This window comes from Dasypus novemcinctus, chromosome 13, assembly GCF_030445035.2.
Source record: "Dasypus novemcinctus isolate mDasNov1 chromosome 13, mDasNov1.1.hap2, whole genome shotgun sequence".
Lineage (NCBI taxonomy): Eukaryota > Metazoa > Chordata > Mammalia > Cingulata > Dasypodidae > Dasypus > Dasypus novemcinctus.
In genome coordinates, this window is record NC_080685.1 from 33749732 (window position 1) to 33773833 (window position 24102).

General features: G+C 41.3%; 1 protein-coding gene across 1 annotated transcript; it reads right to left on the bottom strand.

Annotated features, from left to right (window-relative positions):
• Positions 1-1334: 1334 nt before the first annotated feature.
• On the bottom strand, positions 1335-23422 carry FCRL4 (Fc receptor like 4). Its single transcript, XM_058309297.1, has 11 exons — positions 23365-23422; positions 21205-21459; positions 19646-19906; positions 19060-19344; positions 17983-18270; positions 12996-13106; positions 11947-11974; positions 10994-11076; positions 10688-10756; positions 1543-1574; positions 1335-1445 (listed from the first exon to the last, which is right to left on the bottom strand). Exons 1-11 carry the CDS (start codon positions 23420-23422, stop codon positions 1335-1337), a joined length of 1581 nt encoding a protein of 526 aa, XP_058165280.1.
• Positions 23423-24102: the final 680 nt, after the last annotated feature.

The window sequence follows — 24102 nt, forward strand, 5'->3', positions numbered from 1 at the left end:
TTTCTTTCTTCCGTTTTTTTTTTTAAGAGACCAGATCCTACGTCCTATGGAATTTTTCCACAATCTGGATTTGCTGATTGCATCCCCAAGGTGTTCCTCTGTCCCATGTATTTCCTATAAACTGGTAGGAAGATCTGGAGAATTGATTGGATTCAGGTTTGATATTCCAGACACAAATTTTTGTAGCTAGTGTTGTGTGCATCCTTCACGAACCACATAATATTTGGTGGCCTCTTTTATGATGTTCACTTTAATCAGTAGTTTTAACATGAACCATCTATGCAAAATAGTAGTTTTAAAATTCTATAATTCCCTCTTCATTTATTACCTTGAATTGTTTAAAGAAGAATTTTTCTGACATCAGTTATTTGGTAACCCAAATCTACAGTTCCTACCAGAAAAGCACTCAAATTTCTTTTGGGTAAGAAATGGTATTTAAGGACAATAATCTGTGTAAGGATGCTGATTGTTATTGGGTTGGTTATTGTTTCTAGGCCTTTTCAGTGGATGGGGCTAGGAACTACATATCTTTCTTAAAAAGGAAGAGTTTATCACTAGTTTATACTGGTATACCCAGTTCAAATTTAGGTCTTCAAGTTTGATAATTAACTTTCTAATTTTGAAAAATTAAATTTTTAAAAATATTTTAATTTTAATTTCTTTTCTTTAATACTAAAAATCTTTGTCTCTAATGACATTTAACACAATTACTTTTTCCTTCTAGAAACTCAGCCTATAGCCTGCTTCTCTAACTCTTACAATGATTTTGTAAAGCATCTAATAACAGACTTAAACTTCTTTCTCAATAACCATTGGAGTGGATTCTTTTGTCTGCAATGGTTCCTGACAGTGAAGGCAGTGTTAATGTGGGGAAGGGGTTGGGGAAGGCTACCCATTATCTATTATATTTGTCATAGTATATTATTAGTTTATTATGGAATGCTACTCACAGTTAAACCAGTTAAACCAATTGATGCAGGTGATTCTCCAGTGATAAAATTGTTATAGATTTATTAAACTGGGACCTGGCTCACTTGGTCTTCTGTTTCTGCCCAAAGCCTAGTTCACAATTTGTGTTTCTTCAATAATAGGCCTTCTCCCTCCTTAATTCTCTTCCTTAAACCAGGTTGTAGAGGACACATTTGATCAGGCAAGTACCCGGAAAGTACTGAGTGAAGTCTTTCAGGGGCCTTCTAATCACACTTCAAAGTGGATTAATCAGGAATCCTGGGACTGGATGCACATGGTGAGAAGAACTGGAAAGTTAGAACTAGTGGGTTTCTCCAGGGATCCTGAGGACTCCACTGGGCCAGAGGCTCTGGATCAGGAACAAATCACATGAATAGCACATTTTCATAACTTGCCATGGTGTCTTCATCCTTAGATCTGACCTTTCCAGCTGAGTCATCTGGAGGCTTCACCACAGAGTAGACAACTTGAGCATGCTGGGATGGAAAAGGGATAGAAAAAGTACTGGAAAAGTGAGGGGGGAGTACAGGGCTGCAGGTAGCAGTAGGAGAAAGAACAGGAAATACAGCTCACCTGGTCCTCTGGGGGGGTCCTGGAGAGATTGGCTGTGGAGGGATAGGGAACAAGTGAGCTATGGGCACAAGGACCCACTTAGAACCTAGTCTGCCAGTTTATTCCCTAGAGCCTGGGAGCCACTGGACCTTTTCCATTGATTAGTCATGTTTCCCCCACCTACTCCTGACATGTCCTACAACACGCTTGATTTTCTGTTTTACTATTTCTCAGCCCAGCCTTCTAGAGATTATTTTTCTCTAAGTTTTAATTCTTCTTTTAACTTATAGCACTTCCTTCTCACCCTCAACCTCAAAGTCTCACCCATGATTGATCCACAAGTTCCCGTAATAGTTTTCAATATATACTCTGGGATAAAAACTCTCTATTACATAATCATGTTTGTATGAAGGACAGCAAAATAACAGGCAGCTCTGTAAAATAAGATGCACCCAGTTAACCAGGCAAGGTGGTGGCAGTTTTAATTCTATCATCCAGAGTCCTGCATTAATGAGAATTGCTGAGAGCAAAGAGACAGACAGAGCAGTGTGATCAGATGATGCATGTTGGTCAAATATAGTTACAGATGCTATAAACAAAAGATAACAGTAAACGGAAGACTTGGTCTTACTTCTGTCTTTTACCAGCTCTTTGATCTTGAGAAAGTCCTTACCTTCTTTGGGTCTTATGTACTTTTGTAAAACAGTTTCAGAATCAGGTTACACTTGAAATTCCTACTAGGCACAAAGATACTGGATATTTTAAATTCCTAGTGGGTCAAATGAAACCCAAAGCAAGCAGAAGGAAAGAAATAACAAAGATTAGAGCAGAGGTAAATAAAATAGAGAAGAGAAAAACAATGGGGAGAATCAACAAAACCAAAAGTTAGTTCTTTGAAAAGATCAACAAAAATTGACAAACGTTTAGCTAAAGTGATGAAGAAAAAAGAGAACACAAATAACTAAAATAATTAGTGAAAAGGGGACATTACTACTGATTTTGCTAAAATAAAAAGGATGATAACAGGATACTATGAACAACTGTATGCCAGTAAATTAGACAACCTAGGTGAAATGGTAAAATTCTTAGACACTAGTTTTACTGACTGAAGAAGAAATAAAAGATTTCAACAAACTAATAATAACTGCTAGAGAGATTGATTCAATCATCAAAAAACCTCTCAAACAAAGAAAAGCCCCAAACCAGACAGATTCACATGGGAATTTTACCAAACATTCCAGGAAGAAGTAAAACCAATCCTGGGAAGCAGGTGTGGCTCAAGTGATAAGGCTTCTGCCCACCATATGGGAGGACCCAGGTTCGATCCTGGGGCCTCCTGATGAAAAACAAGAAGAGAAAGCGAGCCGGCGTGGCGAGCCTAGTACCCCTGCAGTAGACAAGTGCTACATGGTGAGCCAAGTGCCTGCATGGCGATCCAAGTGCCTGCGTGGTGAGCCGAGTGCCCACACAAGTGCCTGTGTGGTGAGCCAAGTACCCGTATGGCAAGCCAGTGCCCATGCAATGAACTGAGTGCCTACATGGTGAGTCGGTGCCCAGCTCTCTCAAGGTGAAGTGTAAGAACTGAGGTGGCGCAATTGACAGGGAACCTTTCTCCACATCAAAGATCCCCAGGATCGAATCCCAGTGAATCCTAGAGAAGAAAAAATGAGAAGAAAAGACAAAAAGAAAAATAGATATCGAAGACCACACAGAGAATGGATACAGACAGCAAAAACAGCAGGTTGAGGGGAGGGGGAAAGGGAAAGGGAGGGGGAGGGGAACAGGGAAAATAAATTAATAAATCTTTAAAAACAAGCAAACAAACCTAATCCTATGCAAACTCTTCTAAAAATTTTAGAGGAGGAACACTCCGTAATTCAATCTATGAGATCAACATCCCCCTCACACCAAAACTGGATAAAGTTACCACAAGAAAAAAAAATTACAGACCAACAACTTTTATGAATATAAATGCAAAAACTCTCAACAAAATAGTAGCAAACCAAATCCAATAGCACATTAAAAGTATTAAATACCACAATCAAGTGAGATTTACTCTGAGTATACAAGGGTGATTCAACAAAAGAAAACCAATTAATATTATGCACCACACTAACAGAATGAAAGAAAAAAACACATTTATCTAAATTGATGCAGATTGAATTAGCAAAATTCAACATCCCTTCTTGATAAAAACATTGTAAAAACTAGGAATATAGGGAAATTTCCTCAATATGATAAAAGGCATGTATGAAAAACCAACAGCTAACATCCTACTTAATGGTGAAAGACTGAAAGCTTTCCTTTTAAGATCAGGAACAAGACAAGGATGCTCTCTGTCAACTGTTATTCAACATTGTACCAGAAGTCCTTCCCAGAACATTTAAATAGGAAAAAGAAATAAAAGCCATTACAATTGGAAAGGAATAAGTAAAACTTTATTTGTTGATAACATGATCTTGTATACAGAAAATCCAAAAAAAATCCACAATAAAGTTCCTAGAGTGAATAAATGAATTCTTCAAAGTGGCAGGGTATAAGATCAACATGCATGAATCACTAATGTGTCTATACAGTAGTAATGAACTATCCGAAGAGGAAATTAAGGAAATAATTCCATTTACAATAGCACCTAAAAGAATCAAAATCTAGAAATAAATCTAACCAATGATGTAAAGGACTTGTATGCAGAAAACTATAAAACATTGCTAAAAGAAATCAAAGAAGACCTAACTAAATGGAAGGACAGTCTGTGTTCATACATTGGAACACTAAATTTTGTTAGTATGTCAATTCTATACAAAGTGATTTACAGATTCAATGCAATCCCAATCAAAATTACAACTTTCTTTGCAGAAATGGAAAACCCAATCATCAAATTTAGTAGGAAGGGTAAGGGGCCACAAATTGCTACAGCCATTTTGAAAAAGAAGATTGAAGTTACAGGATTCATACTTCATGTTCTTAAAACTTATTACAAAGTAACAGCAATCAAAACAGCATGGTACTGGCACAAGGGCATACATATAGACCAATCAAACTGAGAGCTCAGAAATCAACCCCCACGTTTATGTCCAAATGATTTTTGACAAGAGGACAATTGAGAAAAATAGTCTCCAACAAATGGTTCTGAGCAAACTTGATATCCATTTGCAAAAGAATGAAGGAGAACCCCTACCTCACACCTTAAATAAAAATCAACTCAAAATGGATCAAAAAGGGAAGCAGATGAGGCTCAAGTGATAAGGCCTCTGCCTACCATATGGGAGGATCTGGGTTTAATCCCTGGGGCCTCCTGGTGAAAAAGAAGAAGAGAAAGCATGCCTATGCAGCAAGCCAGTGCCCACATGGTGAGCTGAGTGCCCACACAAGTGCCTGTATGTGAGCCAAGTGCCCATGTGGCAAGCTGAGTGCCTGCATGGTGAGCTGAGTGCCCACACAAGTGCCTGTATGTGAGCCAAGTGCCCATGTGGCAAGCTGAGTGCCTGCATGGTGAGCTGAGTACCCGTGCAAGTGCCCACATGGTGAGCTGAGTGCCCACATGAGTGCCTATGTGGTGAGCCAGTGCTCATGCAGTGAACTGAGTGCCCATGCAAGGGCCCGTGTGGTGAGCCAGTATCTGCATGGTGAGCCAGTGCCCACATGGCAGGCTGAGTGCCCATGCGATGAGCCAAGTGCCTGCACGGTGAGCCAGTGCCCGTGTAAGTGAGTCACACAGCAAGATGATGATACAACGAAAGAGAGATGAAAGGGAGAGTCAAGGTGAAGTACGGCAGAGATCAGGAACTGTGGTGGTGTAATTGACAGGGAACTTCTCTCCACATTAGAGGTCCCCAGGATGGAATTCTGGTGAACCCTAGGAGAGAAAGATGAAAAGAGAAGACAAAAAGAGAAATAGATACAGAAGACCACACAGCGAATGGACACAGAGCAAAAACAGTAGGGAGGGGAAGGGGAAGGTGGAGTGGGGGGAGGGGAAAAAATGGATCAAAGACCTAAATATAAAAGTCAGACCTATAGAAGAAAATTTAGCAAAGTATCTTCAGGACCTTGTGGTGGGCAGTGATTTCTTAGATTTTATACCTAAAGCACAAGTAACAAAAGAAAAAATAGATAAAAGGGGACTTCCTCAAAAGTAAAAACTTTTTTACATTAAAGGACTTTATCATGAAAGTAAGATGACAACTTGCTCAAAGGGAGATATCACATATCCAGGTTTAATATCCAGACCATATAAAGAAATCCTTCAACTTAACAAAAAAAAGGAAAAAGAACCCAATTTAAAAATGGACAAAGACTTGATTAGACATCTCCCCAAAGATGACATTCGAATGGCCAAAAAAACACGAAAAGATGCCAACGTCATTGGCAATCAGGGAAAGGCAAATCAAAACCACAGTGAGATACCATTTCACAGGCATTATAATGACAAGTATTTAAAAAACAGAAAATTGCTTGTGTTGGAGAGAATGTGGAGAAAAAGGAGCACTCATTCATTGCTGGTGAGAATGTAAAATGGTGCTGCTGCTGTGGAAGACAGTTCAGCAGTTCCTCAAAAAATTAAGTATAGAATTACCACATGACCCAGGAATCTCATGTCTAGGTATGTACTCAGAAGAAGTGCAAGCAGGGACTAGAACTGATATTTGCACACCAATGTTCATAGCATCACTATTCACAATTGCCAATAGATGGAAGTAACCCAAATGTCCATCAAATGATGGGTGGATAAACAAAATGTGGCATATACAGATAATGGAATATTATTTAGCTGTAAGAGGAATGAAGTTCTCACACATGTGGCAACATGGATAAACTATGAAGCCAAAATGTTGAGCAAAATAAACCAGACACAAAAGGACAATTACTGTGTCATCTTACTGATTTGAAATAATTAGAAGAAGAAAACTCAGAGTCATAATCTAGAACAGGTTACAAGAGGATGGGATGGGGAATGAAATAGAAGTTAAGATTGAAAATATACAGAGTTCCTCTTTGTAACAATGGAAATGTTTTGGTAATGGATGGTGGTGATGGATGGAAATGTTTTGGTAATGGATGATGATGACAGCATTGTAAAAGTAATTAACAGCACAGATATATATATATATTTGAATGAATAAATGGGAAGTGTTAAGTTATATCTATGGGAATAAAATTAAAAATTAAAAACCATCCATAGTACTTCACTACATAAACAGGGAACCCTAAGTTAAATCATGGGCTCTAGTTAGTAATACAATTCAAAAATGTGTTTTCATCAATTGTAACCAATGTACCACACCAATGCAATGGGGGAGTTTATGGGAATCCTGTATTTTATGTATGATTGTTCTATAAATCCACACCTTCTCTAATAAAAAACATTCCCAAGGGAGGTGCCAAAGGTAAATTTATAAAGGAACTAGAGGGAATTTTTGTTTCCTTGCCTCCAAGGAATTGTATTGCTCAACCAGATCAAGGAAGTATGGGGAGGAAAGAAAAGAGTTGATGAAGATATTTCTCTGGAGATATTTCATAATACATGAGGCATCAAGTAGAAAGGACCCAACTGATGCTAAGTAATTTAATTTGCTTCCGGAAAGAATTCAACAAGAATTAAATGAATACAGCAATATAAAATTCACAATACAAAATTAAAATTTTTTAGCATCTAATAAAAAAATTTCAGGCATGCAAGGAAGCAAGAGGGTATAACATAGTACAAAAGCAATCAATGGAAACCATAATTGGACATGACAGGGACATTTGATTTAAGAAAGAAATTTTGCCAATTCTATACAAACTTTTCCAGAGCTTAAGAGAGGAAGAGATACCATTCCTCACCCCCAACATTTTTTATGAGGCCGACAGTTAATCTGACACCAAAACCAGGCAAAGACAGTACATGACACAAGTAAAGTATCCCTCAAGAACATACATACAAAAATCTTTAGCAAAATACTAGCAAATTTAAGCTGGAAATATTTTACAAATAAAATACATCATAGCTAAATGGCATTTTCCTCAAGAATGCAAAGTTGGTTTAACATTTGAAAATCAATCCATGTAATTCATCACAGTAATAGAACAAAGGATAAAACAGTACGATTGTCTCAATAGATACTGCTAAATCATTCGACAAAAATCAACACCCATTCATTTAAAAAATTCTTAGCAAGCTAGAAATAGAAGATAATATCCTCAAACTGATTAAGGGCATCTATGAAATACCTACAGAAAATACCACACTTAATGGTTTAAGACTAAATACTTTCCTATTAAGATTAGAAACAAAGCAAGAGTGCCACTCTCACCACTTCTAGTCAACATTATACTGGAGATCCTAGCTAGTTCCATAGGAAACAAAAAGAAAGATACACCAGAAAGAAATAAAACTGCCTTTATTTTCAGTCATTGTGATCATCTAGGGAGAAAATCCCAAAGGAGTCTACAAAAAAAGCCAAAAACTGGGCAGAAATTTGGCAATGCATGTATCTGACAAAGACATATTCAGAATAGAGAAAGAACTCTTATAACTCAATAATAAGATAAACACCTTGATTTTTAAATGGGTAAAAGAATTACATAGTTCACCAAAGAGGATATACAAATGACCAATAAGCACGTAAAAATATATTCAACATCATCAGTTATTAAAAGTCACAATTAGACATCATTCTATACCATTAAAATAAGGCTAAAATTAAAAAGGTTGGCAGTGGACTTGGCCCAGTGGTTAGGGCGTCCATCTACCACATGAGAGGTCCGCGGCTCAAACCCCAGGCCTCCTTGACCCGTGTGGAGCTGGCCCATGGGCAGTGCTGATGCGCGCAAGGAGTGCCCTGCCACGCAGGGGTGTCCCCCGCATAGGGGAGTCCCACGCGCAAGGAGTGCACCCATAAGGAGAGCTGCCCAGCACGAAAGAAAGTGCAGCCTGCCCAGGAATGGTGCTGCACACACAGAGAACTGACACAAGATGACGCAACAAAAAGAAACACAGCTTCCCGTGCCGCTGACAACAACAGAAGCAGACGAAAAAGATGCAGCAAATAGACACATAGAACAGACAACAACGGGGGGGGGGGGGGAATGGGGGAATAAATATAAAATAAATAAAAAGCTTGACCATACCAAAGGTTGGCAAGGATGTAGAACAACTGGGCCTCTTATACTCTCCTGGTGGAGAGTCAAAATGGTACATCCACTTTAGAAAATAATTTGGCATTTATTGTAAAATTAAACATATAATTATCATGCGATCCAGCAATCCAATTCCTGGGTATTTGCCCACAAGAAATGAAAATATATGTTCATATACAGACTTGTAATCAAGTGTTTATAGTAATTGTATTCACAATCACCAAAAACTGGAAACAAATCCAGTCTATCTACTAGTAAAAGGATAAGCAAATTGTTTACCATTCAGTGGATTACTACTCCACAATAAAAAGTGATGAACTACTTATAATATGTTAGAACATGGATCGAGTTTGCAAAAACATTATGCTAAGTGAATGAAGCCAGACACAAAAGACCACGTCATATATGATCCCACTTACTTGAAATTATAGGAAAGCAAAACATCAGGGTCAGAAAGCAAATCAGTGGTTGCCAGGAGAGGGATGGGATTGAGGAGACTAACTTCAAAGGGGCACCAAGGAACTTTCTGAGATGTTGGAAATATTCTACATCACGATTATGGTGGTAGGTATGTAACTATATACAGTCGTTAAAATTCATTGCATTGTACATTTAAAATTAGTGACTAATATTTTGTATAGATTAAATCTCAATATAACTGATTAAAATAGCAAATTTGAGCAAAATATAAACTAGAGAGCACCACATTAAGTCTTGTCTCATGATAAAGCTTGTTTCAGTTATGTTTGGTATTTGTGTGTGTGTGTGTGGTGTGTGCATGCTCACACTGAACAACAACACAATTTGTATTTCTTATTGTTAATTACAATGAAGATTCTTTAAAGGCCACCAATCTAGAGGGTTGAGAGGAATTCTGAGCCTCTGCTAGTGGTGGAATCAGAACACTGGGTTGGGACAGGCCTGAAGGGATTTGCCAAAGCTCTGGAATGTTTCCCATGGACAGATATGGTTCTTGTGGGAGAGAGAACAGGCAGGATTCTTGAGTGTTTTGGGTCTTGGGTCCTGTCCAATAGGACCTACAGGCACCAAGGGATCCCAGCAGCGAGAAGCTGGATGTGATTGCTGACAGTGGGCCCAGTGAAGCAGTCACAGACAACCATTGGAATTAGAAATGCATCTGCTTCTGTCAAAGGAACTTCAGGGGACAGGTACTTAACAGGGGACTTGAGAAGAGCTAACACATGTACCTCCCAGGGGAGAGTGCAGCTTAAGTATCCGTCAGTCCAGAAAGGCTTCCAATGCTACCAGTGGGAGTAAGTCCTTTCCTCTTCCTTCCCCCAGCACCTTTCCAAGTGTCAACCAGGCTAATTAGGGGTGGCCAGAGAGAGAGGAACCCAACTATCCCTCCCTGCTGCCCCTTCCAGTTGCCCCTCCCTGCTCCCATTCTGAGGTTTTCCTGAACTGGAGAGTGGGAAAGTTTCTACTAACATCTTAAACTGGATATTCTAGTGTTACTATATTGAGATTGGGGCTGAAAGTGCCCATCTACTGTCTATTAACTAAGAGAATGTCTTGAGATGTCAGAATTTTCATCCCAAGTGCCTGGGAAGGTCTCCCACAGAATAAAGACAGGAGGAGACAACATGTTTTTGTAATTAAATCACAAGTCTTGCTTGTTCAGCATATTGGTTACACAGGGTTGTAACATGGCAAAACTAAACATATACATGTGATTGTTCTCAGCACAATGCCTACTACATAGTAAGTGCTTTAAAAACATTCACTTGTTCAAACTTAAGGATAACATTTGTATATACATCTTTATAGTCACAATTTCTATCTGAAGGATATTTAATTTTTGTTCTGATCATCAGCAAAAATATATTATGTATGTTTTTAGTGTCTATCTTTCCTCTTTAGAACAACGTAAGCTCCACACATGTAGGAACTTTTGTCTGCCTTGTCTCCCTATGCTTACATAGTACCCAGCATATAGGAGGTACTCAATAAATATCTGGTGAATGAATATAGTATATATATAGTATATATAGAATATAGCCAGAATCTCTTCCCAATGACTTACCTTCTTCTTCTTCACCCGGTTGAATAATATGGATCTCAGAATATACCAAGTCCCCCTCTTTGGGGTTCACTGGAAAAAAAAGAGACAACTCTTTCTAGGATGTCCTGGTCATCAATATATTGTACAGATGCTTCTTTCTAAGAATCCCCTACCCCATTCTTCTTGCACACATGATAAGGCAATTATTCATTGGGAATTTCTGTATATGGGACACCTTGGGAAGATCAGGGATGTTTCCCAGGCTTCAAAAGAAATTATCTTTCCCTGGTTCAGGCACGGAGCACCTTCCTATCAGGGAATCCTCACGATTACCATACAATAGCTGCAGGTCCACTGGGCCAGGGCAGGTGGCACAGGGTGACTCTCCTGGGCCTGGGATGCGAGGGCTCCTGTGAGACATAGAAAAACACATGATAATCCATGGGGCATTAAGAGAGTGAGATGATCAGGAAGAGAGGACAAAGAGAAAGGGGGATGGTGGAATTCGGTAGATCACAGGAAACTGAAACCTGAATGGTTTAACTGGAGCTTCAGTAGGTTATAGATTGTTCTTTTGAAAGAAACCCTGGGGCTATGGTGTGGCAGACTGCCTGAGAAAAAGGTCAGGGTCTCTAACATCTAGTGAAAATGTACTCATTTCATAGAAGAGCCACATGTCTTTGTTTAAAAACTTGGCATCCTTATCAGGAGATGGTGACTAAGTATCTGCACATTGTTCTGTCTGGACACAATCCATGCTCCAAGTCCCTGAATATAACCTAAGACAAACATGGACATCCACAGGAGAGGAGGACCATATTTTCAAACCAGAGTTAAAGACACAGTCTGATGAGTATATGTGCACTTGTGGGGCAAGAAAAGAGATTATTAGGTACTTAGACTTCCCCCGAAAATCTAGAACACACATATATAATCATTGCACATATGGCTATGGTAACACATTGTCTAACTATAGGAGCATTTGTTCCAGGAATCTTCTGTGCCAATCCAGAAAATCTATAATCATTCATACCATTCATTTAGATAAATTCATAAGTCAAATAAGAAGCTGTTCTAAATATGTGCAAATTTGATTATATAAACTATTAGCTGACAGGAAGAGTTCTTGGCCATTTGTGACCATTTCAAGAAATGTGAAAATAGGAATGTTTTTAGCCACAGGTATACAGAGAGATAAATTGACCCAATTTTGCAACCCCATGGTTGTACATTGTATTCTTGGCAAACAAGAAGGGCAATTGCAGAAGTGGAGATCTTACCTGGTCATGCCTCCCAGAGAACCATCTCCTACAAAATAAAGCAAAAGAGCATTTGTGTCAGCAGAGGGAGCTCGTTCTCAAGGACATCACACATGAGCTTCCTAAAGGAGGTCATCAAACAAGTTCCTTCAGACAGTCCCGGTCCTGGATTCTCATGAAAATGATGTGGAAAAAAATTGAACAGAGTGAAAACTTTGCTAGGGGCAGGGCTATATAAATATGTAATTATTCAAGACTTGATTAAGGCTCAAGACTGTTGCTACATGCAGGAAATATTAAGTAGGACCAACTCATCTCTTTTATGGAGTAGGGACGGATCACGCCACTGAGCCGTGGGTGGGCTTTGAGGAGCAGCTGGGGCCACGCCCAGAGGAGCCACAAACTCTGACTCCAACCTCCTAAGGAGACTTCTGGTGAGAGGCCCACAGTTTCCTTCATCCTACCCAATGTGCAGTAAGGGTCACGGGAGTTGAACTGAATTATGAGGCAGAACTGGAGGATGCAGGTAATTGTGCTAGAGCTGAACAACGTCCTGTGGCATCTTCTACACAAGATTTCCTGGGCAAAGGCAAGAAGCCTTTGGAAGCGCCCAACAGATGGTGCCTGGGAAAGATCTTATCCCCAGGCAGGGGAGGAGGTGGCAGGACAGAGTGTGAGCTGGGGGGTTCAGGCTTTGACTCCTGGAAGTCTTTGAGGAGACAGAAAAATAGAGATTAACCATCTTCTGTTCTTAGTTATTTCTTTATCATTTACCAGTCTGTGCGAACCAAAGTGGCTGCTAAAGCTTCGCTAAAGTTTTGAAACTACATAATAATGTTCACTTCTTCCCTACCTTTCACTCATCGTGTAGTAACCAGGTTAGAAAGGAGCAGCTCCCTCAGGCTGCATCTGTTTGGAAAACCACCCTTTAAGGAACGGACATTGGTGTGTGAGTTGGGGTGGGGAAGTGGGTCTACTAGCCTGGAGGTTACTGGAGCTGCAAGAAGCTGTGGCATGGGAGGCAGGGGCAGCTTAGGGACTCGAGGAAAGGGTAGGAGAAGAGCACACACCTGCTTTCCTCTGGCGCCAGCAGTACAACAGCAGTGCCACAGCCAGAAAGATGCTGAGCGACCCCCCAGCTGCAACCGCAGTGAGAAAGAGGCTTTTGTTTCCTGGATTCTCTGAGGAGAGAGAGCCTGTGTGAGCCTGAGGGAGAAGCTTAGGGCCTGGGATTGCCTTGATATCCTGGTTTTGAGCCTTGAGAGAGAAATCAAAGGGACTAGACCACATGGGCACTTTGGGCCCCATTGTAGGCCAGGAAGGCTTATTCAGGGAAGGGCCAGCGTGGCATGGGAGATGGCCCTGTGCTTGTGGGCAGCTCAGCTCTGAGCTGAGGAGGTGACTTGCTATGAAGTGGTAGGAGGCAACGGCTAAGGGTCAGGGCAGCCCATGCCCTCCACCTTTAGTGACATCATTTCAGAACTAGCAATTTTGGGGAAATATATATATTTATCTGTCTATGTCTTTGTATTATGTGCATGCATCTGTGTCTGTGTATATAGGTTTATATGTATATATGTGAATGTGCATATATGTCTGCATGGGCATATATACACATGCATACATATCCCATGCTTTTACAATCTGGAGTCCTGGGAATTTCCCCAAGATTCCTGGAGAAAGTTATTTGATGGTAGTTTGGCAACACCTAACTTTGAAACAGCAGCCTATCTGGAAGAGAAAGCAAATATGCCCACTGGCACCAATGGAACCAGGAGGAACTCTGAGATTGCTCCGCCACTAAAACAAAAAAAAAAAGGATTATGGCTCCACAGTGAAATGGCACCATCCACTCCCTCGTGAAGCTTGAGCCATATGTGCTCTGAGGGGATGGAGAGAAAGAAACAACAAAGTAAATTGTTGAGGGTTTCTGAATTTTCCATCAGATCCATTCTCCTGCCCCTTCACCCAAGAGATTTCATTCAGTTCATTCATTCATTTCATTCATTTGACAAATATTCTGTAGCTACTATGTGCTGGGCACTGATCTAGGCCTTGAGGTTACTTTGGTGAATTAGATGGTAAAGCCCCTGTCCTCGTGGAGTTTACAATCTTGGGAAAGGAGAAAGCCAACAAACCAATAAATTCATAACATGTCCAATGGCAGAATAAAGGGACAAATTGTGAGGTGATAGTATGGTGCTTGCCATGTAGGATTTTGGTCCCCAGGTGAACCAAATTCAGACTTCAGACACAAATACCATAGAATCAGAGAACAGACAGATACTGGAATGACAGCAACACTCATGATAATTTCCATTTATTTGCATGGTGATTCGTGTCTGCAATTCCTGGCCCAGAGTGGCCACTGGCCCAGAGCAGCAGCTGGGGACAAAACCCACAAGCCTGCCTTTTGATCCATGCGTGGTTCCACCTTCACACAGTGTTCAGAGGGCAGCTAGCCCAGCCTCCCCACCTTGACAGCTGATGGTAAATAGGTTCATACCCTGAACTAGAGGGGTGGACAGCAGGGGAAAAATCCAGGGGACAGAGCATCTTGGCCTCTATGTCTGGCATTGAGTCTTTCCCCATTGCTTGCCTGGGCATCCACCTGGGCAAAATCAGAATCGGTCACACACAGGCCTGGTCCTAAGAATCCAGATTCAGTGGGTGGGTGGCAAATGATATCCACTCCCTGTTAACCCTATTTCCTATAGAAAATGGCTGCTACTCCTCATCAGGCGTCTGGGAAGAGAAATGTGACAAGTTGGTCCCCTCTGGGGAAGTCATGGAAATTTGTCTTGGTAAGGCACAGACTCTAAATCCAGTTGGCTGGGCTAGGATACCAGCTCCTCCACTTACTAGCTGTGTAATCCAGGGAAAATGACTTAATCTCCCTGTGCCTCTGTTTTCTTTTCTGTAAAATGGGGATGAGTTAATATATAGAAAGTGCTTTGAACAGTGCCTGGCACACAGTAAATGCTATGCCTATGTAGTTACTAGCTATTATTTGGTGCCTTCACACTATGTCTTAGGCACTCAGGAACTTCATGCTGCCCTCTGGTCAGTTTTAGGGGATACTCCCTCAAGTTAGGTCTGCTACTACATGGCACCACCCCAGCCAACCCCAACCCAGCGTTCCAGGCTTCAGCAGTTTCTTTCCTGCTATAAATTATTCTACTTATAAGCATAGAGGCTTGCATAAAGTCCATGAATAAAAAAGATTTAGAAGGAAAGCTCTGACCCAACAAGTATCAACTGTCATTGACATGCTGCTTAATTTCTAAAATCAGTTTCCTTAAACTGATGATTAAACCTGTTTGTATTGTGTGAGGGTAAAATGGAATTATATGTATAAAGAGATCAGCTCATTGCCTGGGTAGGATAGTACCAATCCATTTTAATTACCACCTCACCTCAGTCCCAGCCTTTCTCTCCTGGGGATTATACCAAAGGTTGTTGTTCCCCAAGCTATACCCAGGGTGAGGTGCAGATCCTCCTGGGCATCACATTCTGGGAAAACTCCCATGACCTGGGAGGGATCTCTTGATCACAAGACTTGCCTGGAGGAAGTTGGAGAGAGAACTGAGCAGCTGGGCATTAGCATAGCAACCCCTTCTTGGAGTCTTCAGCTAAATCATTCAGGTTCACTACTGGCTGTTGGTAGAAACAGCACAGCCATCGGCCTATTGAACATGAGCGATGGTAGATACTTGTCTTTGTGGGTTTTTTTGAAGAACTTCAATATTGCTCTGTCTCTCTGAGCGAATGATTGCACTGAGGTGCAAATCTGAGCTCTGCCATGTACAAACCTTATTATGTGTGACCTTATGCAAATTACCAAATCTCTCTGAGCTTTCCTTTCCTTTCTGTGAAATGGAGATAATAGTCTCTTTGTCTTCTAGGATGAATAGAAATGTATATAAAATTCACTCATTCAACAAATATTTATTGAATGCCTAATATGAGACAAGCACTATTCCAGGCATTTGGGATATAATGGTAGTCAAAACAAAAACCTGCCTTCATAAAGTTAATATCTCAGTGGGAGGAGACAGCAAACAAACAGGAGACACCTGGCATGTCAGTTGGTGATAAGTGCTATGAAAGGAGAAACAAGCAGGGTCAGGTGAGGGAATGCTTGGGGAAGGGGTGCTTTGTTATATAGGGTGGTCGGGGGAGAGTTCACTGAAAAGATGAGCAAAGGTCTGAAGAGGTGAGGGGGTGAGCATGAGGTTGTTGGGCAAAGAGCAGCTCAAAGGCCCTGAGGTTGGAGCATTTCTAGAAGGCTTGAGGAAAAGCCAGATGTCAGTGTGGGTGAGAGGAGAGTTGTGGGAGGTGAGGTCAGAGCAACAGATCATGCAGGGCCTGACGGTCATTGCAATGATGTTGGCTTTCTTTCTGATGGTGATGGAGAGCCATGGGAGGATTTTGAACAGAAGAGTAACCATGATCTGACTGTGTGCTGTGAACTGAGAATAGACTGTATGGAACAAGGGGTGATGCAGAAACCCAGCAGGGTGTTACTGCAATAATCCAGATAAGAAATGCTGGAGACTTGGACCAGGGGGTGGTAGTGGAGGTGATAGAAAATAGTTGGGTCCTGGCTACATATTGAAGGCAGAGTCATCTGGGTTTGCAGGTATATTGGATATGGAGGATAAAATAAAAAAGAGAAGTCAAGGACACCCAAATGTTTGACCTGAGCAAAGAGAAGAGTGGAATTTTACATTTGTGAAAGGAGAGGGAGACAGGGAAACTGCAAGCAGGGAGAAATTTTGGGCAAAATCCAAGAGTTTGGTTTAGATAAGTTAACTAGACATTCCTATGGAAAGTTTAATTAAATAATTGAATATATGGGTCTTGAATTCAGACTAGAGGTCTAGGCTGTGGGCTGAATTTGGAAGTCATACATATATAGAAGTCATAAGTGTGCATATTTAAAGTCATGGGAGTGGATGAGAAGATATAAAAAGCAGGCATGGATAGAGAAAACTGAAGACAGAGCCCTGGAACTCCCCAAAATGTAGACGTTGAAATATGATGAGAAGCTAGTAAAACAAAATTTAAAGGAGCAATAAACAAGTGGAGAACCTGGGAGAGTTTTGTCCCAGAAGTCGAGCTGTGTCAAAAGGTGCTGATAGGTTAAGTAAAATGAGGATGGAGAATTGTCCATTGGACTTAGCAACATGGAGGTTGTTGGTGATCTTGACAATAGTAATTTTGGTGGAGTGACACAAAATGAGTTGCAATGGATTTGAAAGGAAGTAGAAGTGAAGAGAATAAGTAGTGATAATGCTTCTTAGGAGTTTTACTGTAAAGGAAAGCAGGGAAATCTAGCTTTCCAGTAGCTCCTCAATAAAAGCTAGCTTTATTGGATAGCCAGGGATGAACTGAAAAGAGGAGGAATTAGAGCCTTGTAGAAAATACTTCCTTCAAGCCAGGGAAGCTGAGGGGAATCTATCTTGGCCCAGCATGACTTCTTGGGGCAGTTGTGGGGAAGGATCTGAGGTAGAAGTAGGGGTTCCCAAAGGCAGGCTCATCTCAATGGACAAACTGGGCTCCCTATGTACTCTCTGAAAGTGTAAATTTCCTGACCTGCCTACAGTTTGGATACTGAGAGTCCTTCACACTTTTAGTAAAGGAATAAAGGAATTCCTTATGCCTTTGATTCCGTTAGACTTGAGAAGACTGATCTGATATGCTATTGATGATATACTGAAGGGAGAGGCATAGCTGACACTCGGAGTGCTAGAGTTGAGCCCCTCCCTAAAAGGCTGTTAATGGGGTAAGGCTGATCTCTGAAATAACTTACAGTTGGTCACAACAGAGGCATATAAAATCATCTTCAAGAGGAAAATGGCGCCTGGTCAGCTTTACCTCACTGAAGTGACTTATGGTTACCTGCATGAAGGTTCCATTCTAAGGGAACAAAGTGTCCATCACAATGGAAGATGGCAACAGGAAAAAGAGAGTCACAAAGATAATATAAGCTGTGCCCACCCTTAATATGAGGACATTTGTGAGAATAAATAAAGTCAATGGAGATAAACTTACCTCTCACAGTGATGGATACCATCTCACTCTGGACAGGACCGTGGTCGTTGTTGGCTACACAGAAGTAACTGCCGGTGTCACTCTCTCTCGTAACTGGAATCTCCAGCTCTGCCCTCTGGGAACGTAGGACCTTCTTCCCCAGACTGTCCCCTGTGCCCTCCCTGTGCCAGGAGAATGTGGTGTCCCCTGTGCCTCCAGCAATGGAGCAGACCAGGACGAGCTTCTCCCCTTCAACCACGTGTGCCCCGAGGGGCTGGGTCTCCATGAGCACTCCAGACACAGGAACTCCTGCATGAACATGAGACGACAGGTGAGGGCCCGGTGGGGTGGGGGCAGGGCTGGGGTGTTGACAGAATCACTTTTTGACTGACTTTATGGTATACTCTTCAGCAGGTGCTAGCATCGTGGTCCAGAAGAAGGTGCACATGGACCTAGGGCCTCACCAAATGTAATACACATTCCATGCTGACATACAAGGTCTCAGGAAGGAAACATTTACTATCCATGGAGAAACATTTGGGTTTTGTCAGGTGTCCTAGCTAGGGATGGTCTGAACTGTTTCAAGGACCAGGTAATAGCCAGAGTGGCCATGATGGCACTAGGCTGGACCACATACACTTCCAGGAGTCCTGCTTGGGTTGCTAAGGCAAACTGGAATTTATGGTTTTGATCTTGGTATATGCATATGTCCTTCCCTCTGCTTTACACATCACAGGCTCTCACCTTGTTGGTGGCTACTGATAAAGACGACATGGATGCTTGTCTTCTAAAAAGTTTGCCTCATGATTTGGCAGTCTGGAATCTGCCAGCACAGAAGCAGGGCACCATGCTTTTTTGCTTTGTTTTGTTTCCCACCAGCTCTTGTATTTAACTTCATGAATCAGCAGAAATTAAAAGAAGGTTGAGCTTAGTATTTCTTTATTATGGTATCTGCCTTCCCAGTCTAAGCCTGGTGCCCCTGTCAGGGTGAGAAACCCATCTCTGCTGTGCTGTCCCCACTCTCATAGGGCAGAAGGAGCAGACAGGCAGGGAAGATGCCACTGCCCCACCCAGCCCTCCTGGTTCTCCAACACTCACTCCGCACATGGATCTGTAGCTGGAGGCTGCGTTTGCGGATGCCATGGGCCACTGCTTCAGCCTCACACCAATATGATCCTGAGTTTTCTCTCCAGATGGTTGGGATCTGGAGTTCTGGGGACCTGCTCCAGTTTGACAGGAGAACCCCACCATCTTTGAAGAAGATGAAGTGAAGCAAAGTGTCCCACCTCTCTAGAGGAAGCTGTGTTTCACAGGTCAGGTTCACAGAACTCCCCTCTGTAGGCTGGGAGGCTGTGGCATTCAGCTTAGGAAGTGAAAACAGTTCTAGAGAGAAAAGGTAAATCGAATTCTCAGGAGAGTTTGTACAGATCTGGGAGGGAGATTTGGATTCTCTGTCTCACGAAAATTCAAACACCCAAGTCAAACAAACTTATTGTCCCCTCCCTCACATTCTTCATCCCCAGCCTAGTTTTAAGTTTGATCTCTTTGCTTTCTCTGCCTCTTAGAGGGCTAACACCTCTCATCTATCCAGATTTAAAATATCAATCTATAGATTCTCTACTGACATGCCTAATTTCTCCACCCTGACCTTACTAAGTGAACCCAAATGAAATTAAGGGATTACCTTGAATTTGGATATGTTTGAAAGATGATCTAAATACATAGTTTTTGCTCCTAAATCCATATCCAATGCAGAAATAACTGCCACTGTTATTTGAACTTGCTTGTGGGATTAAAAGATCCATGCTTTCATTAGAGTAAGAAATAAATTTTCCATTCTTGTAGTATTTTGCAGCAGCAAGTTTCTCTTTCCCCTTTTTCTGGCATCTCAGAACCAGCATGTCACCTTCAAACATGGAATGTGGAGCCTGCAGGATGAGTGGTTCTGGAAGTGCCACAGAGATAAGATACCGTTATTCAAAGCCCCCCTACTACCTCCTCCCTCTGTGCCTCTTGGATTAGCAAGATTACTGTTTTCTTCTTTTTTCTTCCACATGATTTAGTCTTCTGACCCAAGCTCACTCAATCCCTTCCAAATCAACATGACGTGATTCAGATACAATTCCTAAATAAACCTCAGAAACATCTATTCATTCATTCAAGGACAGATTCAAAAGGTTAGGATTCTAATATGGAGAGAAGCAGCAGAAAGGAGATAAGAACAAAATCCTGGACATCTTAGAATATGGAAAAGATCAATACCAAACTGCTCACCAAATCTCAGAGCAGGGGCTAACAAAGAAGTAGCTTTCAGAGACTCATATGAGAAAGTATTCCACTGCGTTAGAGTATGTTGTGCAGCAAGCCTAGGGGTGTTCCCTGTATAGGGGAGCCCCATGTGAAAGGAGTGCACCCCACAAGGAGAGCCACCCCATGTGAAAGAAGCACAGCCCACCCAGGAGTGGCGCCACACATACAGAGAGCTGATGCAGCAGGAAGACACAACAAAAAGAGACACAGACAAGAATCCAAGTGGACACAGAAGAACACACAGCGAATGGTCACAGAGAGCTGACAATGGGGAAGAGCGGGAATAAATAAAATATAAATCTTTAAAAAAAATACTTAAAAAAAAAAAGAGACAGCGAATATGGTCTGCTAGGGTAATCCTCGGGTTCTTCAAAGCCTAATTAGAGGCCAACTCTGTCTTTTCTCACTTAATCGAGTGCAGTGAATGCCCACTCCCTATAGCAAAGCATGTGGGGGTGACCCAAATGGCTATTGTTAAACCAACCAAAACTGGAAAGGAAAAGATGTGGGGACTAAAAGTGCAAAGAGTGAAAGGACAGATACTAGGACAAGTGGGAACAAAAGTTCTGATGTTGGGGATTCCCCACCTCTGAACTCTCTTTTATGGACTTTTCACATTCTATTTTGTGCTCAACACATTTATGCATGTGTACTTTCTCCCATTTATCTTTGTCTCCTCTAAAACGAACTCTTTTCCTTGATTATGTAGGTGCTCAATAATGTCTGTTGAGTAAATAAAAAGCATTTAAACCCAAGTTTAAAGAATAATCTGAAAAACACTTGTAGATAACAACAAGCAACATGTAAATGAAAGTAGCTGAGGTCAGGGGTTAGACTGGAATGAATGTCCCCAATTTGTGGAGCCTCTGGGGACTGAGCTGAGATGAAACAAAGTCATTTCTAAAGTTTTAATGAATTCACCTTCTTTCTCACCTGTAGAAAATAGCAAGTTCACAGGGCGACTTAGAGGTGAGTCCTGGACCTGGCATCTGTACTGTCCATTAACACAAACCTCAAGGGTGTTTTCTGAGGTTTCTCTCCTCACTATGCGATCCTGGTACCAACGGTACTGTTTTGTTTTCCCTGGTGCATGGAGGTGTAATTCATTGCAAGTCAGAAGCACTTTCTCTCCTTGGAAGAACGTAGTCCATGGAGGATGGAGGGAAATCACAGGTCTGGGTACAGTTGCTGAGGAGAAAAGAGAAGAGACAAGAATCTGAGGTGGAGGTGCCTGTGGTCCCAGCAAACTGGTTTGTGTGGGATGGACTGGAGGAGTCTGGCTTTGGAGAAACCTTAAAAGGGCTCCTGGGAGGGATGCTGTTTCCCCAGTCTCAGTCCTCCAGCAGCACTCATCTCTTCTTGGGGGAATAGAAGTTGCTCAGTAGTCCATAGAAGCAGAGAGGCCTTTCAGAAGGCAGCCCAGCATGTTCCATTGACCATCAAAGATCAACAATAAAAGGTTCACAAACCAACCAGTGGGCCAGGTCCTCAGGTAGATTGTCGGAAATCCTTTTCCTCCTGGACTCATGACCAGGAGCCTCATGGTGACCAATAACTTCTAAGTTGAGTCTTTGTGAGTATTGGGCATGTGGTAGGATGGTGGCTGTAGATGAAGGGAGTTTAGGAATATGGGGGTGGGGTGTGGGATAATCATGCTGGGAAAATGTCCAAGTTATATTTTTATCAACAGGAAGTGAAAGTAGGTATGGGAGAGATGAGCAGACTTTGGTGTTGGTGGAGGGGTGGTGTATGGGAACTTCTCTAATAAAAAAAGAACACATCTCTCTAAATAATCACATTTTTAAATATAATGAAATTGCTAATATTTATCAGAAGTGATTGCTTAAGAAAGAACAGAGACTGAAGTGGGAATTATATTCAGATAGCTACAAAGAATATGAGTGCACAGAGCTACATTTTCCTAACTCCCCAAATCTATACTCTCTCATGAGGATAAAAATGGGACCTCCATGTAAGTGGACCCTAAGATCTTTGAAACATTGATGAACAGAAGCAGGAGAAACTGTTATGGAGGATCTTTCTTATCTGAGTGTTCATTTTGTGTGTTTTGTAGTTTTGAGTTTGTGAGGGCTAGTTGTAAAAGCAATTATAACCGAAATCATTCACTATTGCAAATATCCACTCAAACATCCCTCCCCATTTAATGATCACAGCTCAGTGCTTTCGATGGTTAGTCTTTTAATGAGTATAAATAAAAATTAATTGCAAAGTGATATTTCAGATTCTCCCAAAGATGCAATAATTCATAAAGTTAGTGAAACTTAAGTGGGACAACTATTCGGTGACTCATAAAGCCACTGATGAGTATAATGCTGCAAGATCAGTTTTTCACCATGGAAGAGGAAAAATCAGTGATATGGAAAACACTTGTTTGGTGCCGAAAAGTTAGTCCCAAAGCCCTCTCTCTAACCTGTTACACACCAAAATGTTTGAAAAAGTGAAGCATTAGCTTTCCCAGCCACATGAGCCAGTGCTGGGTAAAGAGATGTCAGCGGAATAATGCTCAGGATGGATAAGGGGGTGAGGATTTGGGGAAAGGCTGTTACTTTCTCATGAAATGAAAGAAAGGCAGTGGGGGGAGCTCTTTTAAGGTTTTGGTTTCCTACTCCACCCCTCGTCAGTCCATTTCCTTCCTTTTAACACAGTTATGATGTCTGAAGCTGTGGCAGCTCATGTCCCAGAAAAAATAAAAGTGAAAAAATCAATATTTGATGTGTTCTTTGTTCTACAGATTGCCTTTGGTAATCTAAATTCTGTGAAATATGATATAAAACAAATTATTGTCATTTTTATTATTTTTACTTTTCAAAAGTAAAATCTCAATTTCAAGTCAGTGCTATTTACCATAAAATTTTGAGTGGAATAAATTTAAATGTTTTTCTTGGTATCTTTAATTCTAGATAAGGATAACTAGTTACTTGTAAGAGTTTATAAGCAATTGCTTTTTTAAAAACTTAACACTTTAATTATTTTATCCTTTTCTGAAAGAACTGCCTAAATAGGTCCTTTAGTCACAACCAAATGTAAAGGAAATACTCATCTACTGTTTGGGGACAGAAACTGTAGAGTAACCTGAATGCACGTTTCGGATGTTTGGTAATGCAAAACATTCATCTGTAGCATTAACCATGGTCATATCTCTGCAGATTAAAAATAAATTAATTAAATTTGATTTCTCTTTTTAGACATTTAGAAAGAATACCCTGTACTTGAACTGTTGCTCATCCTTGGAGAGAGGTATGTATTCCTCCTGGTGCATCCATTCACAGTAGATGAACAACTGTGAGAAAAGCATGCTGGATTGGAGGCTGGTCTATTACACAAAGGTTATTTTAGATCCTTCACCCCAGAATGTATTGCTGTTAGTCTGTTGTATCCTTTTGGGGTGGTTGGTAAGGCAATGTTCCCAAGTGAGTATGGGTTGTGTTTCTTCTGAAGAGAATGGAAATCCCCACTATCCATATCCCTTGGAAGTAGCTGGCCATAGACAAGTGGGAACTAGGGCAGTAGTCTTATACTGGAGGGGAGGGAGAACTTCCTTCTTTCAGTGTATGCAGCTAGATAGCTTGCTGCTACCTACAGGTAGCTCCATGGCCAGGAGAAGATGTACCTTGTCAAGGCCTTTGTGACACTGGGACAGGGTCAATGGGTTCTGAGATTAACCACATCTAGTAGCTGAGGTAAGTCATTCTCTATATTATATTTTCCCATCCTTTATTCTGGAGCCATTAGCAAAGTCTTGCCAAGTTTCAATCTTGTCTCAGTTAGGTAGGGATTTGTGGGAATGGTCTATCCACAGCATCAAGGGAG

Bases quoted from the DNA above. Each gene is read 5' to 3' on its own strand.
- FCRL4 (XM_058309297.1), bottom strand. From the start codon at position 23,422: ATGGTTAATGCTACAGATGAATGTTTTGCATTACCAAACATCCGAAAC. The intron at 19,345-19,645 runs GTAATCCCTTAA...TTTTCTCTCTAG, and splicing joins CAAACATATCCAAATTCAAG to AACTGTTTTCACTTCCTAAG. The intron at 1,446-1,542 runs GTGAGCTGTATT...TTTCCATCCCAG, and splicing joins GGACCCCCCCAGAGGACCAG to CATGCTCAAGTTGTCTACTC.